Here is a 17085-nt window from a genome sequence, read left to right on the forward strand (position 1 = left end):
GGTCCGATACAAGCTAGGAGCTGTCATCGGCGCGATCAGAATTTGCCATTGGCCGCAGAGCCAATATACTTTTCCTCGCACCGTCATTAAGTGAAGTAAGACCATTTTCTCTATTCCGATTTGTTCGTTTGGGCATGTTCGCGTCAAAAGGCGGTCGGGAATAACTTGTAATGTTCTTGTCTCGTTTTGTCTTGTCTTGTCTTTCGCCGCGAGAAGAAAAAAAGGGAACCAAGCAGCCAAGGTGTGGGAGAGACGGATAGATAGGTACTGTAAGTTATCGCGTTTTCGCTACAATTTCCAAGGATATAAAATGCTAATTTGGTACAAAGCCCCACCACTCAATAACGTTGTTTATACACTACATAGTTGAAGGTTCTCGAATTTTAACTCGTGGGGCTTGTATAAAACTAACATCTCATATCCTTGAAGATTGTAACTAACGCTAGAAACAAGGAGGCGAAATCACCCAATGAGGCTCTAGAAAAGGTCCCACTCTGACGGGTCCGGCCCCAACAGATTCCCATGTGCTAGTGGAGAATAAAAAGACGGGTGACCGTTGCTTCGTCTATTCGTCTATTCGCCTAGTTTCATCGGCGTTAAGAGAAATGTCAAGCTGAGGCTGATTACATATTTATATGATTATCTTAAGTACCTAACCTACGCTTAAACTCCATGCGGTTAAATACTTCATTATCTACGCTAGATCTCTTTGCTAGCGTAGAACTCATACCATACCATAGCTTAATAATGTTCCTTAAATATTATATCAATGAGCAAGTTTCCATTCATTACTCTATCCCACTAATAAGTTCCAAAAAAACACAACAAGGTAGCACCTTGTATATAAAAATCTAGGCCGTAAACATGCAACTCCAAGAACCCTTCGAATACCCATATAATCTAACTATGTACCTAAGGTAATACCGGGTCGTCGTAATCGTTACCCATTTACCTTTGCCACCGTAATAGCTACTGAAGTGCCCACCTACATAGGTAATAAGTATGTACAAAGTTCCAACAAACCAAAAAAAAAAACCAGCCATCCCACCCATTCGAGCATGTATAAGCTCTTACAGGCATGCCTCCATTCGGCCAACCAGGTTCAACCTGGCTTCAATCTCACAAGTAAGTATGCAGTTGAATCACCATAAGCCATAAAAACGTTCAGCTACAATTCCCTCATACCCGCCTCATATGCCATGCCCAATATTGCCCCTTTTCCCTTTCCCTCTACTCGTTAGATCGTCAACGTTCCATTCAGCGGCAAATCTCTGCTGCTCCCACCGACGAATATCCCGTATTCGCCCGGCTGTAGATGCCACTTCTGCGCGACCACGTCCCAGACGCTAAGGTCGCGCCTCGTGAGGAGGAATGTAGCTGTGGCCTCCATTGTCACGTTGAGGAACGCCTTTTCGAAGCCACGTAGCTGACGTACCGGCGCGTTCGGGATCCCAACATAGAGCTGAGCGACCTCGCCGCCGTATACATCGCCCACATTCTTTATGTCCGCACTGATCGATGCTACAACATCCCAAAGATCTACCTGCCCACCCTGGCGGATGGCTCCCGTCGGATATTCATCTGTGTTAGCATCGTTGCTCTTTTCGATCCTTAAATTCGAGTAGTTGAACGTCGTGTAGCTCAGTCCGAAACCAAACTCGTATCGGGGTGTGATATTCTTCAGGTCGAAGTGTCGGTAATCAATATACACGCCTTCGGTGAAATTCGATTGAGGGAAACGCTCGAATTGACCCAGGGGTAAGTCTGGTTTGGCAACATGTTCATAATCAGACTCGTTCTTGGCTACCGTGTACGGTAACTTGCCCGACGGGTTCGACTCTCCATATAACAAGGAGACGAGAGCACGGCCAGACGCCTCACCAGGTAGGTGCGCGAACATCAAAGCCGTTACGTTCGGGTGATCGATCCACTGATCCACCAACCGGACGCCGGCATTATGAAAGATGACGATCGTATTATTGCACCGATCCGCCACATGTCGAATCAAGCCGTCGGTATAATCATCCCGTAAGTTCGGACGATCGTACCCTTCGCTTGCAAACGCATTGACAATAACGAGACATGCATCCGACGTGCTAGCAACATCCGGATCGGGACTAAAGAAGTCCCAAAATACAGCCGTCCGATCATCCCACGCGCGAGCGTTGAGAGCGTCGTACGGCGAGCTAACGAAAGCTGGCGTTACGGCACCGGAACCACCACCACAGAACAGCGTCCCATTAGGAGCAATGTCCGAAAAATCTTCATAGTAATGGCCCGAGAAACCGGCACTTGTGTCGCGCCCAAGATAGGATGATTCACCTCCAAAAGTCCATGCGGCAACGCCGCCGTTAGATTTGTAGTTCCACTGATCGGGGCTCTTTGCCGAGTAACCGAATACCGAGAGCATTCTCGGTTTACTCAATGGAAGTGCGTTCTTGATATTCTTGACTAAAACGTGACCTTCAATAGCACCATCCAGTAGAACTTTCTGAGACGAGATGTTTCTCGCGTCGACGATGTCGTGCGGCTGGGTTAGGTCTACAGGCATACCAATTCCCGGCTCTGGGAAGTCCTTGTCCTGTCCTACCTGATAGTACCCAGCCATGATTCGCGTTGCCATGTCATCTAGGCGATCCTCAGAAACTGATCCATTTCTAACTGCCTCTGTTAGCTTGTCTCCCCAGAGCTTCGAATTTGGCATGACCATGTCCATTCCAGAGTTGGCCGATGCAACACCAGCATGAAGAGCATCCCAGTCCGAAGTAATGGCTCCCTGGAATCCCAGCTCCGTTTTGAGGAGGCCGTTTTGGGTTTTGCTGTTCGCGCAAGCGTAAGAGTTGTTCACTCGGTTGTACGAGCACATTACGTTCGCAGTCCCGGCCTTGACAGCATCTTGGAATGGCCTATAATTAAGTTAACTGGTGTAGCATAGAAGGAGGGTTTATCCTATCAAATTACCATAAATACAGCTCGTGTATAGTCTTATCGTCAATGTTAGATGAGACGGATTCGGTGTCACCAGTAGGCTGTCGGTTCGTCTCTTGTTCGTTGCCGATGAAATGCTGTGCGCCGAATAAGTGGGAGTCCTCTGGTAGTCAAGGGTACTTCATACCTTGGTACTTGTGATGACCCCCTGCGACTGAATTCCCGTTACTGTCTCTGATACAAGGCTGCCGGTGAGATAGGGGTCAGGAGAAAAGCCTTCCCAATTGCGTCCGCCACGTAGTACGCGTCCGATAGGACCAACAACGGGTCCGAGGTGGATATTGACGCCCTTGACTCTAAACTCAAGGCCCATGCTCTCCGCACGGTCTCGAGCCAAACCCTTGTTCCAACTGGCAGCAACATGGAGACCGCTCGGAAAACCACTGACAAAGTCCGTAGCTCTGACACCCTGGCCGGCATCGTTCAGACAGAAGCCCGAGAAGTTCATACGGGGAATAGCGTCAATGTTGCCAGAGCAGCCGTTTAATGTTCCCGAGCTGCCCGTAGAAGAGGAGAGTCCCGATGCAAGGGTTACCTGGCATTTGATTAGCCATACGTGCTAGGTTTAGTAGCTGACAAAATACCTTCTCCTCGATTGTAAGCTGCCCAACAAAGTTGAGAGCTTTTTTATATGCATCGGCCCAAGCGCCAACTCCCGTCATCGCGGCTAGTCGTCATATTAGATACTCCATCTAGCGCATGATAAACCAGAATTTTATTATGAGTATACTCACGAGAGGGGTATACCGGCTCGGACTGGCCGTAGAAATAAGTATCATCGGTGATAAGAGCTTGGCCGCTAGACGCCACAGCAGCCCCGTTACCACTATCGCCATGTTGATTTCGCAGGGCGAGAAGTCCTAAGAGACCGAATAAAGGCAATATCATGAGACCAACAACGAGTGCGACACCACGCTTCTTCTGCAGTATAGGAAACCGCTGCTGCATTCTAGTCCACCATGAGGTCTGGTCCAGGGGCACTACATGGCCCTGCGACAGTGGTTGGCGTTCCTGCTTTATTTCTCCCATTGTATACTCGATTAATTATCCGTCATCTGGTGAGGGTGTATTACAAACACAGCCAATTCTAGAGCCGTACAAGAGGTAGCTCGTCATATACACTCCTTTTCGGGAAGATTAGTCAAAAACTAGGTAATTTTGCGAAGACCTATTATTCGCAAATGTAAAAAGGAGGATTAACTCTTCAAAGGACCATTGCCCTCGATATATAACTCAGACTCAAGGCGAATGGCCCTATGTCGGAGTTCTCTCAACTCTAATATCGGACGTCTATTTCGCGAACCGAGCTTTGGAACGAGAAAAATAACAAAACTGGTACAATGAGCTCTAACGAACAGGCGAATGCGACGTTCAATAAAAAAACAACGGGGTATTTATTAAATATTATCAATTCCGTGGTCGGAAGTGCATCCGAACAACAAGCGAATGTGTAGTTAAGTAGGGATTTCGAATTCTTAAGGTTGCATGCGCTCTCTCTTCGGCCACAAGTTGGGTTATACTCGGTTTACTATGGTTATCTGACGATCGTTCGTTGAACAACAGGCTGATGTCAATACGGATGGAAGAGCATAGCAACCCGTTTTACTTGTTGTTTTCCTTATTTTCCTTGTTGCCGGGTTGATCATTTATTTGGAGATGTTTGGAACTTCCCTGATTGGTCAATCGTCTTATATGGTTAATTACGTCTTAAGACATACGAGTTCGTTGGGCAGGTACCATCGCTCATCGCTCATCGCTTAACGCTTAATGGAATCGACGACTAGACCCTGACTAACTCATTTCGGCATTGGGAATTGCGCTCCCCCCCCACGTGTTATAACCTTAGCCAAGCTGTCAGGTGCCTGCTGTTAGGTGCCTTATGCCGCGCGAATGAATTCCGCACATGGAAACCTGCCTCAAGCTGCATATTGATCTGCATTCGATCGTTACAGGCATATCAACGTTTAAAAATATTCGTAAATTTCTTATAACCAAGGATACGAACTATACGAAGTTGTTAAAGCAACGAGTAAAAATAGTAAGAACTAAACTGATGATTTTCGGTAGTTAGTTATATTAAAATAAAAGCTTCACTTACGTGTATGATATATAGACTTATCTGAGCTATTAAGAAGCCGCATTTCATATTTCACGTGTACATAAAGTACTACCAAGAGGTACGTACTGCATTATTAGATTCCGGCCAAGTTTATGGATTACGGAGACTCTAAATAAGGTCCGCCGCCGCGAACCATGATCGTGAAACAAGTTTGTGTGCCACTAAGAACTGTCTATATGCACGATTCCGGAACCTAGGTGGGTTAGGTACGCATATTTTCACCTTTAACCTAGGCCTTATCTTTCTTATAAAGGACTTCTCGAGTCTTCATTGACACCACTTCACATCTTTTTTTAATACGAACTTCGATTTGCGCTTCTGCTCCAACTCCGGCTTCAACTAATGCTTAATATTTTGATCTACTATTCGATCCACCTAAATCTAACTGTATATACGAGTAATGGCTATCATGCCAAACTTCTTCCCCCTCGCTAATAAGTCTGCAAAAAAGTAACCTCCAACTCGAAAAAAAAACAACGTGGTATCCAGTGTCATAACTAAAGGAATCGTATCAATCAGGGAGAGTTTGTAATCGTCCAATGCAGATATAACGCCGACCCAAGAGAACGCCCAGTGGGTTGCTATTCGTATCAATTCCGCTCGGTGGTGCCCTCGGGAATGTCTATTCGCAACGTCGCAATCTACATTATTGACGAATAGAGGAACCGTCTGATCCGATTACGCAAACGTCCTCTTGGCCAGCCAATAATTGAAGTAAATCTCGGTCTATGGTAACGGGCCGTGGGCCGCAACGCGTTCGCGATGGTAATGGTAATGGTGATGGTGATGGTGATGGTGGTGATGGCATTACACTGCGGAGACCGGGCCGCATCGTGACATCGTAAGTAGTAATCGTACGGCTATGTAAACAAGCGCGGAATAGGTGCTATATACTTCGGAAAGTTCAGTCGGACTGCTACCCCATGCCTCGCAATACGATACAGCGAAATCGCTAGCCAACCCAGTGACCACTGGGAACTTGTGGTATGGCCAGTTTCGGTTTCGCGAAGGAAGATTCGGATATACAGAAGCAGGCGACTCACAGTATCAACTGCTTCAGATTGCGCTGGATGATCATGTCCTGCACTGAGCCCATTGTGATTTTAAGCAAGTTTGTATCCGTCGCGTTGGTAAAATGACCATAAATTTCCTTCTCCGGGTTCCGGTTCAGAGCCCTAAACTTATCCATGAAGTACTTGCTTGCTTGCTTGTAATCGTCCGCCGGACCTTGGTAGTCGACAAAGCCATGTGACGTTATAGGACTCGACGCGATCTTCTCCTTGAAGAGATCCATCTTATTAAGGAAGAGGATAAGGGCCGACTTGGTAAACCAATGCGAGTTTGCAATGGATTCCCAAAGCATCAAGGCTTCGTTCATTTGATTCTATAATCGCATCTGTCAGCAAACTTACTACAATAGCAATTGAAGTCTTAAGGGATAGCTTGTACTTACGCCGTCCTTATCTTCAACCAGACATTGATCGTAACCGCTGATCGCGACTAGGAATAGTAGAACATTGACATTCTCGAAACAATGAATCCACTTCTTCCGCTCGGATCTTTGACCGCCCACGTCGAACATTCGGTATGTCAACTGGCCCAGATCGAAGATGGTCTCGGTAATGCCTGTCGTCCTCAAACGTGATCGCAGCAGATCTTGGTCGGTGGGGATATATTCAGCAGCCCAGAGGCGGTCCGCATCTTCGCAGAAGCTTTTAATACGTGTTAGCAAGGTCATGTCAACGGTGTCAACGGACGCACTATGATAGATTGTCGTGGAGAGCATATTCGTTGCCCTTTTGGATGGCCTTTTGTACTCCATTGTCGTTCCAAAGGGCTTTGACCGGCTCAAGGTATTCTTGGGGAAGTGAATCGTGAGGCGAAATTTCAACGTCAACAAGGAGTAATGCTTGATTTTTCTGACAATAACACGACATTAGTAATCGATGTTTACAATAACATCTCATTGCGATGACCTCGTCTCAGAAGACCCCGGTGAAATATTATTGCGCATTCGAAATAAGTATATGCATCACATACCTCGTTGTCTTTGTTTTCAAATTCGATGGAATAATCGGCCATGGCATCGAATATTATGCGCATCGACTGGATGACATTGCTGAATACGACAGGCTTCCACTCTAACTTTTCCGTTTTGCTAAAACCTTGCGCGTAAATCAACTTCATCTGCTTGAGCACAGTTGACTTTCCCGACTCGCCGGCACCTATTAAAAAGTCCCGAAGTTAGCTGCGGTGTCCCGCTAGCCGAGACACGAATACTGGCGATTTCCAAGGAGAGACACTAGGTACGTACCTAAAAGAAGTAACTTGACCTCTCGTGCCATGCGCTTTTCATCTTGTCGAATAATCTTGTCGAGCTCTCGTGACCGAGTATTGCCCTCCTCATCCTTCTTGCGACTGCCGAAACACATGATGAATAAGGCTTACACGTGTACGTGTGTGTATACGTGCGTGTATATGTGTGTGTCGAGAGTATTATCTGATCTTAGGAATACGTAGTGGGTAGTCGCGTATTCATGCGGAAAGGCGAAAGGAAAACGGAATCTTGCGTAATATACAAGAGAGCCTCACAGCGACTATGAATTATACACAGCCCTGTGAGAAGATGAAAAAGAAAAGGAGAAAAATTGGATGACGACTACAGAAACACAGCTTCGTGATGGTGTGGTAAGGCTAGCTCGGGGCTTGAATGAAACGGCTCAGTGATAGCCTGTGGGGGCTTGAGCTGACGGCGCAAATCCAGCTCGCAGTCGGTTTACGATCTAGAAGTAATCCGGCGGGAATATCGAAACGTTATTACAACTTAAGGAGCTTTTTTTTCGCGCCTTTAAGGGCTCTCCCTATAGCTCAATGGGAAGATGGAACAAAGAAAATTTGGATAGCAAGCTGGGCTGGCTGGCTGGTTGGTTGGTTATGTCGGTAGTTTTTGTTGCTTCGAGTCTCCGGGGATGATCAGACCAAGAAATGAGAATCCTTGTCGAGTAGCCAGGGTATGGAAGGAGGCTCGAGCGAACTCGAGAAAGAAGGGGGAAGAAAGAGACGGGAAAGCTTCCAATAATAAAAATATCGAAGGGTAGGACCTGAGTGATAAATAATACCGCCTGTCAGCAAGATATGTCAGTATTCTTTTTTTTTTCTTACTACAGCATCCGCCCTTGTTCTCCAGTTCAGGCGGGCTACATGTATGTTTGTATGTATGTTGTACTTCTTGACCAGGACCAATAAGCGGAAAAGGAGGGGGGTAAGAAACCAGAAATTGGCGAAGAGAGATAGGAGTAGGAGTCATATGTATGTGTAGGTATGTACATAGAGTAGTACCGTATTATATGTATTGATTCATAAATATTCCATCCACGTACCTTTTAAAATTTCGAGGATTTTAGATAGTTATCAGTAAATTCGCACCAACATTGAAATAAATAAACCTATACCAATACAGTTCAAAAATACCAATAGTTAAATTTCTTATTATACTCGGGGTTTTAACTCTGATTAAATATCGTAATTCTGCGGGTATAATTCTGCGGGTATATCAATGAAAGGAAAGACAATAATACTGTCCAATAGGATATGAGATGACGGCTCGCGTAGGCGATGATGGAAGCTTAAAAAGAGACTTGTAGAAGTAATTTGCTACTAATATCGATGGCTGCTTATTTAGCGTCGAACTTCAATTGTTGAAAATGATGCTAGCAGCTAGATAGGTACCTTTGCCGGTTTGCTGGGCAGTTTCGAATAGGAGTGTACCTTGCAGAGTGGAGTTGAAAGTCCTCGAAACGCAAGTTGGGGCTAATTCAAGGTCCTCTTTCCAGGGATAGGTTGATTAAATTTGTGTAGTGAGCAACCAACTGGAGCTACCTATCCACCATGGGAATCTCCTTGAAGAAGATACGACGACGTACGCAAAAAGGTACCTTCCTTCGTATATCTTGTACAACCAATATACATATATACATGTATGGGCAAGCCTGACCTTACACAACCACGCGACTACCTAACGTACCCCCCATCTCATACTTAGCACCTGTTTTATGTATCTACACTAATAACCTACATATGTTAAATACATATCCATATATACCGTATCAATGTATTTACACATTTACACTGGGCACTTAGTAGCCAAGTCTCGTTAAGTAACGTACAGTTGAAAATTGCAACCTTCTTCTTACTGATATATATTCGTATACAATATCTGGGTTTGTGACCATAAAGTGTACTAACAGCGATGAAGACATGGAGTCGGGACGACGGATATTAAGGTTGGTTTAGACCGCTAGACATGACATTTAATTAGGTTAGTACCTAGCATCCGAATCGTTACTTAGGTACATCATAGCTTTTAAGTAATCTTAAAGCCGAGCCGACGATGAACTAATACTTTTACAGTTTCTCTATTTTCTCCATCTCTTAAACAGAGACAACATAAAAGCCATGTTCGGCAAAAAAAAAAAAGAAAAGCATTTTAAGACTAATAAATACTATAGTGTAAGTAAGACAAGTTACGACTACACTAATCAAGCGATACAGCGGGACTATTACACATGCGTACAGACGTACATAGGTTCCATAGATCTTTCTCTCAAACTCCGCAACGAACACGCCATACTCGGATGCAAGGATCAAGGAATAAGCGTAGGGACGTAGGGAGAACAGGGAGAGAGAACAGTGAGAACAGGCGCCGCACGTAGGGTTCGCAACCCGAGACGCTACTATTTCTATTATAATTGTACTAAACCAAGTACCAACGCAGCCAAGAACAATATTATTCTCTGGTTGGTTCATTTATATGCATGCAACGCGTGCGAGTACTTATATTAGCACAGATTACGGATTATGGTAGCATCACCACTACTCTCGTCGATTCCATACACCCACGCTAAATCAAACATCAGCCAGTGGCTATGTATGTTGATGTATGCGATGTATGCGATATATGCGCTGCCTGCGATGGGTGTCATCAATCTCGATTGGTGTGAGTGCCACTTCCCAATGCCATGTGCCGTCAGCCTCTCAAGGTTACTCGCCTAATAGCCGGACCGTCGTCCATCACTGCCCTGCAACCTTAAGTATGCTGCTGTCACGTTGGCTGCACTTGACGATACATAAGAAGAAGAGCTCGCAGCTCGATTTATGGATACCGGCTTGCCTGGATTCCGGAGATATTGCTACCACCTGAGGAACGTCTGAGGAAGACGCAACCCTAATGTCAGTATGATACTCATTAATAACATAATACAGTTCTTAGTAGATCAGTATGCTGATGGCTGATTCATTCAGCTACATACACACGTACGTAATACATAAAAACATTAGTACCCATTTAACATGAGGCGAGTCATCAATGTTCCGTTAGGAGGAACTGATCAGTAATTACCGGGCGTAACATGGGCCTCGGTACATAACGCGCTCCAGACGATACCTACACCTACACACTACATACGTATTTACGTATTTATGAGCGAATGGCGGTTTTCCGAATCTCCCACGCTCCCATGCTTCTCCCATGCTCTTCCATGCTTACAATTTATCTGCAGCATTCATGCCCACCAATCGGCACCAACCCCCCTTCTAATTCGATTTGAGGTATCCAATGCTTAACGGTTAGCTGTTGATCCGGACTGGGGCTTAGTCGGACAACCTAAGAGCATTTAAGTTACATACATGCAACTAGTATGTCAACACCCGCATGTCATCTGAAGAGAAACAAGTGAGAAAAACGTGGCGAGAAGTGGAGCACACACAAGCATCTACAATACAAGCAGCGTCCATTCCAACAATCCGATGAGGAATAGCTCCATAGACCTGTGTCACCCTTAATCTAGGACATGCTGGATATGCTTGACATGGAACCGATGTCTTTAAAAGCCCACAAGTCTTCCTTCCGCGCGATGCGGGTGGGAAATTTTTGAATGATCGACAATACTAACATCCATCCTAACCATAAGACTATAAGCTTAGCTTCCGTGCTACGACAATGCATAGACTTCGACATTATAACTAGTAAATAACATCATGAACCATCAATCAGCTTTGAAATTACCATGCTCTACGTCCTATCAGCCAGGTCTACGAGGCTATAAATTTATACATAAAATACCTAGCAAGTCGCTTAAAGGATTTTACCAGAAGGATCTAATCTACTACCTACATATACGTATGCAACAGCGAGGCTCGGTGGATCTTCCAGTTACTATCGTTAGCCAACCGTATAAGCAAAACTTATGGTCCCGACATTTGAGCTTCTCCATCGTGGGGTGTATATTTCGAGATACTCTTAACGGGAGCCTGACCGAAAAGGAATTTATACCAAGTCAAATCCGTCATCAGAAAATGTGACCCCGCGTCTTCGAGCCAACCATCTACATCCTAATAAGGAAATATCAAGATACTGCATATACAACTTGACACATTTGACGCCTTGCAGCCCAGCGTAATTGGCTCCGAGCTACTACGAGAATCTGGAATTAACGGTGAACATTTCCACGGCCTTCTGGTAAGCCGGAAGGTTTCATGATTGTCTTACATGACTATATACAACCTCCTATAACATATTGTATTAGCTACTGTGGTCTCACGGCTGTCTCTCTTTGTACCGTCATCTCACCGAAGATGATAAAAACCAAAGAGATCTCCAAGCCACATCCCCCAAGTCGACGAATGAGGAGACACTGTCATCTCACCCCGAAAACAACCCACCGCCACTACGACGATAACCTACTCGCGAAGGATTCAAGCCTTGCCCTCCTCCACCACCGTATGTATACCAGGAGTACCTATCGTGGCTATTATTGGCCAAGGACTCCGCGCGAAGTTACCGTAGTGGCCCCCAGGATATCGAGTAGTGCCACACTCCCGCATACCAACCATCGTCTCCAAATACGACCATCCTTATGGTTGAGATAGCACAGGTCAGAAGAGTCTGGGATCATCCAATGGTCTTTTTCGGCCCGTCAAGGTCTCCTCAGGGCCAGGGTTGATCCTGTAGGAGACCCAAAGCAATAAAGCTGTTAGGCTAGAAATAACAGGTATACGATGGCATCAGATTTACAAATGCACCGGCGGAAAATGTAACTTGACAAAATAGAGTTGCGCCATCTCCCGCACGTCTGTGCGTGAAATCTCCATGGGATCTCGAGCAGGCTGCGAGCGAGCGGATCCAAAAAAGCCCAGCCCGGGAGTTAGCGGGGCCTGGCTGGTCCATCCAACGGACCCCAACGGCATTACGGCATACCCAGTCGATCGCTTGCTCGCTTGCTTTAACTACCTTCCGCTATAGTAGGCATTGTACGAGGAACGAAAGGTAGGGAAATGTCATTGATATGTAAAACATGCTGGCCCTAGCGGTGGCCAACTGATTTGCAGCGTCTGTCTCGTCTTTAAACTACTGTCTACTGTCTACTGTGTAGCCAGCCTAAGATGATGTATGTAAGCTTACGGTCCCCTCCACGCGATAGCCAAGATTATCGCGTAGGGGAGGATTTTCCCCCAGAGGACGCTAATGATACGGCACGGCACGGCACTGGTGCTGGCGCTGGCGTTGAATAGGAATAATACCTAGTATATCCCTAGTATATCTAACCTACCGCTGCTACTGCTACTACTGCTACTACTACTAAGCACTTAGTCGCACACCCATATGCAAATATTAGGTAGTTGACACATCGTTGACACATCGATGCACTGCATACGGGCAAAAGCAGTGGCCTTATAATATATCGCCCGACCCACACGCCACGAGGGAGCCCGGTGGCGTTCGCGACGGAGACATTATAAAATGCCTTACCGCAAGGCGAAATAAAGAAGACGAGAGGTACCTATGTATGTAGATAGGTACCTACGTCTTACTTGTATACGATGATGATGATGATGATAATGATGTAGGTGCTCGATCACCATGTATAGGCGGCTAAGCGCCCGTCCGCCGTGCAGGATCGACGGCGATACAACTTACCCGCTCGCCTAGCAGCTAGCGAGCTAGGTAAGCTACCTACCTCCCCCAGCTACCTTAACCTACCTAGCTAAACTTCCTGGCTGCCTGCCCGCCTGCCATACATACATACCCACCTGCATACCGACGCCCCGGGCTGCCTGTTGCTTGTTCTGCTTAGTACGCATCGTCCAGGGTTCCCTGGACCTTGCTATAATGTAGGTACCTACCTTATATAGTACATCTAGGTCGGGTTAGGGTTAGGTATGGACCGACGTACGCCGACATAGATCCCAGGCGTGTATATGCGATCTTATCGTATATGATAGATAGATAGATAGATAGATGAGTACCTAATGTATCGACTGAGCCATGATCTTGGGTATTAACGGGCGGATTTAAGCGCCGGGGAAAGGGCAGGGGTGGTGCGTAGGTGATATATATAGGTATAGGTAGGTATATGTGGGATACGTAATAGATATTAGATATAGATATAGATATATATATACCGCGCAGTAGCTTGGTAAATTACAATACGACTGACTGACTGCCTTCTCGCCATTGAAGCCTTACGTACGACCTGTCGTAGTGCGTGCGTGGTGCGTGGCGCGTGGTGTCGTGATGTAGCATGTTCGATTCCGTTCTGTGGCATTATGTTCTGTTGTATCACTGCTTCCCACGTTGAAAGTCAAGGGACGTGTTGTGTAGCCCAGCCTGCCTCAGCTGAAAGCGAGCTTTGTTGATGTACATACAATGCAGGTGTACATACATACATACCTACTTAGGTATATATACAGTAGCTACCATCCCTACCTAACCTAATCTATGTAGGCTAGATAGGTAGGTATCGTGCTACTGTTAAGTGCGTTCTAGACTTCTCCTCGTTACCTACCTATGTGCCTGGAATAAGGGATATATATATCAGTGGAAATTGCCGTGCTGCCCTTGCGGCATGTTATGTTAAAGCCATAGGTTAGGTAGGTTAGGTTAGGTAGTTTACCCGTTATTTTACATAGACAGATAGGTACCTGCTAGCTTGCTTGGGGTGTCTGCTAGTTTATGATATATCACTTTCATGCTTCCCTGCATATATGTGTTTGTGTTTCGTTACGGGATAGGGATGGGATATGTCAGTAATATTGTCAGAACAAGATCGATTCTTGGATTCTCAACTCATTGAGAGCCTAGATTAAATAGGCAATTACAACACTTGTCGTACACTTGTGGAATATTTCACAAGGGGTTTAAAGCAATATCATGGTTTGATTTGGATTTCGCCTTTTAGAGCCCTCTAGATAAGGAATAAATAGGAGGTATAAAATCAGCAACAGACCATACTGAAAATAAATATTCAGCGAACATTCATAAAAGTCTTCATTAGTTGGTCATAAGCCAGTCTATTCATTATCAACGGCTACCTATGGGCTCTTTAAGGCCCAAACATATGACTCGTGAGGCATTGAATCATTTCATAACCTTCATCGTCCGGACCATTCGGTATCGTAGCCCAGCCCATCCAACCACCATTTTTACTTTTCACCACGCTCTAGCGCATCTATTGGAGAGCCTTCGCGGCAAAAGTAGGCAGAACAAAGCTGGCCTTGTGGATCTCAGCATTGTAGTACTTGCACAGACGCTCCTCTTCCTCAGGGGTCCAGGATCGTAGGGGCTTCTTAACGTCGCGGCCCTCCTCCTTGCAGCACACCATGAAGCCGATCTGGCCTGACGGGTACGTCGGGATGGTGGTGTACGCGTACTCGGCTACGGGGAACACCTCGTTGCAGTCCTTCTTCAGCTTGGCGATGAGCGGTAGGTGGAGCCACTGGTTCTCAGCTGTGATACAAGGAAAGAGTTAGCGAAATATGTTTGTGGGAAAAACTAGGGGGTGAATTCTAGAAAAGAAAAAAAGCAAACGGGTGGGTAGGGGGAGGAAATAGGAAATTGGACGCGGATCTTAGCGTAATAAAAGACCCGAGCTAGAAGATAAGGGGGGTATTTGGGTGTTGGGGGGAGGGAGAAGGGGAGGACGGGGGGAGACGGAGAGGCGAGAGAGAGATTTTGATGAGATAGCTCAGCAGCAGCAGAGCCCACCACGGTCGACCCTTCGTAGGAAGAAATTAGAGTTGTTTAAGAACAACCAGGCAACTTAAGTTCAGTGCCATTTGACCCGTCGCCACACTCTCGAACTTGTTTGCTTTGCCTGATATAAAGGAGACGTACAACCTTGGGTGGTGATGACGCCGCCGGGTCGGAGAGCACCGTGCAGCAACTGGAAGTATGACTTCTGGAAGAGGCTCTCGGCGGGACCCTCGGGGTCCGACGAGTCTGTGATGATTACGTCGAAGGCGTTTTTGTAATCGTCTAGGAACTTGAAGCCGTCCCCGACGTGCACCTTCACCTTGGGGTGCTTGAAACCTTCAGCCATACCGGGTAGGTATTGCTTGGAGAGACGGATGACGGCCTTGATTTCACGTATGGTTAGTTATGGGTATCCCAATCATAGTATTCGTGAGTGCTAGAATTAGCAGTGAAATAATACCTCGTCGATATCGCAGAGGACAGCTTCCTCGATACACTCGTGCTTGACAACCTCTCGCAGGACACCTCCGTCACCGCCGCCGATGACTAGCACCTTCTTGGGGTCGGGGTGGGAGTTCATAGCCAAGTGAGTGATCATCTCCTGGTAGGAGAACTCATCGCGCTCGGTGCACTGGATGACGTTGTCCAGAACCAAGACGGTGCCATAGTTGGTGGACTCGAAGATGAGCACATCCTGGTACTTGCTCTTCTCGTGGTGGAGAACCTTCTTCACCTTCAGAGTCATGGCTTGGCCTATAATGAAAACCCGAGATCCATATTAGAACAAGTGACTAGAAGGGAAGGAAGGTTTGTCGCCTTCACTCACCGGGCCACATCTCAGAGATTTCTCTGAACCAGCCATCTGCAAGATAGTTAGCAAAAGATACACTTAATTAGATTTATATTGTAAGTATTAAGACAGTGAATTATAAAGGATAGTCATAAGATTAGGTCGTGTATATAATATATACGGTACCTATCTGTACGTTAAAGTGTAGATATCGTGAACCTCAGATATGTTGCACAATCGCGATCACACGATAAGAAAAAAAAGGAGGGGGGGGGGCAGAAGGGTTCCGGTTTATGATTGGCATGTGAATAACGTCAACTAGTCGAGCAAATAGGGAACTAAGTTGATATAGTCTCATTGGATTGGTATAAACGGCATGTCCATGGTAAGAGAAATATAAAATGAGATAGAAATCTGCCTTTTGCATCACTCATAGTGTATCGTTTGCAACTTAGGTAACTTACCCTTGATGGTAGCGTGTGTGATCTCCTCAGAAGACATCTTGGACTGCGCAAAAGTCGAATAGTAATACCGTTGGCGGGACGGGGGAAAAGATATATCACAATGACAACGGCGAAGTTCGATATTTAAATATAAACAATCGAAAACCGGCCTTATAGTCCTTTTCTTTTTATCGTAGGACGAAAACTGCAATTGTCGAATCAACTTGTACGGCGAAAATATTTGCCTTCTCCAGACCATCAAAAATGAAAATTTTCTGCGGTGAGATGGAAAAAAAAAACAAAAAAAAAACAGGTACCTATCTGTGATACATACCTAAAGTACCTCTTACACACATGGGTATCGAAACGTTACTGCCCGCTAAAGTATGATATACTTTAGAGTACCTTCTTTCCATACTGTGATAGGGCGATTGTTTCGACTAGCACGTTGTATATGTACATGCACGTAACCTGTTCGTCTGCGCTGCACGAAATGCATCATATGTATGCGGCTAATATTTTAAAACCTTCGGTAACAAGCCTAACTAACCTAAACTTCTTAGCCCTTATTCCCTCTTCGTTGGGCGGAAACAAGTTATTAAAATCATCGTTGGGCAGCAGTTCCTAAACGACTAGTCACTTAACCTAGTACTACCTATGAATATCCTCCGATGCTGTGACATCGTCATAAAATCCACCTGTTTCAAGAGTGCTA

The 17085-nt window shown here is 45.7% G+C and overlaps 2 protein-coding genes across 2 annotated transcripts; both read right to left on the bottom strand.

Moving 5' to 3' along the window:
• Window positions 1–1237: 1237 nt before the first annotated feature.
• On the bottom strand, window positions 1238–7539 carry GL218_05864 (putative beta-glucosidase M; the record flags this gene model as incomplete). The annotated part of the gene is made up of 10 exons (XM_033582556.1): window positions 1238–2906; window positions 2962–3065; window positions 3116–3523; window positions 3573–3655; window positions 3723–3937; window positions 6151–6491; window positions 6561–6819; window positions 6869–7026; window positions 7148–7332; window positions 7422–7539. The coding sequence occupies 10 exons, from the start codon at window positions 7537–7539 to the stop codon at window positions 1238–1240; spliced, it is 3540 nt and encodes a 1179-aa protein (XP_033434381.1).
• Window positions 7540–14613: 7074 nt separating this feature from the next.
• On the bottom strand, window positions 14614–16428 carry GL218_05865 (Spermidine synthase; the record flags this gene model as incomplete). Its single annotated transcript, XM_033582557.1, has 5 exons — window positions 14614–14891; window positions 15279–15519; window positions 15598–15890; window positions 15964–15999; window positions 16392–16428. The coding sequence occupies 5 exons, from the start codon at window positions 16426–16428 to the stop codon at window positions 14614–14616; spliced, it is 885 nt and encodes a 294-aa protein (XP_033434380.1).
• Between the last annotated feature and the right edge of the window lie 657 nt (window positions 16429–17085).

This window comes from Daldinia childiae, assembly GCF_008694065.1.
Source record: "Daldinia childiae strain JS-1345 chromosome Unknown Scaffold5, whole genome shotgun sequence".
Taxonomy (NCBI): domain Eukaryota; kingdom Fungi; phylum Ascomycota; class Sordariomycetes; order Xylariales; family Hypoxylaceae; genus Daldinia; species Daldinia childiae.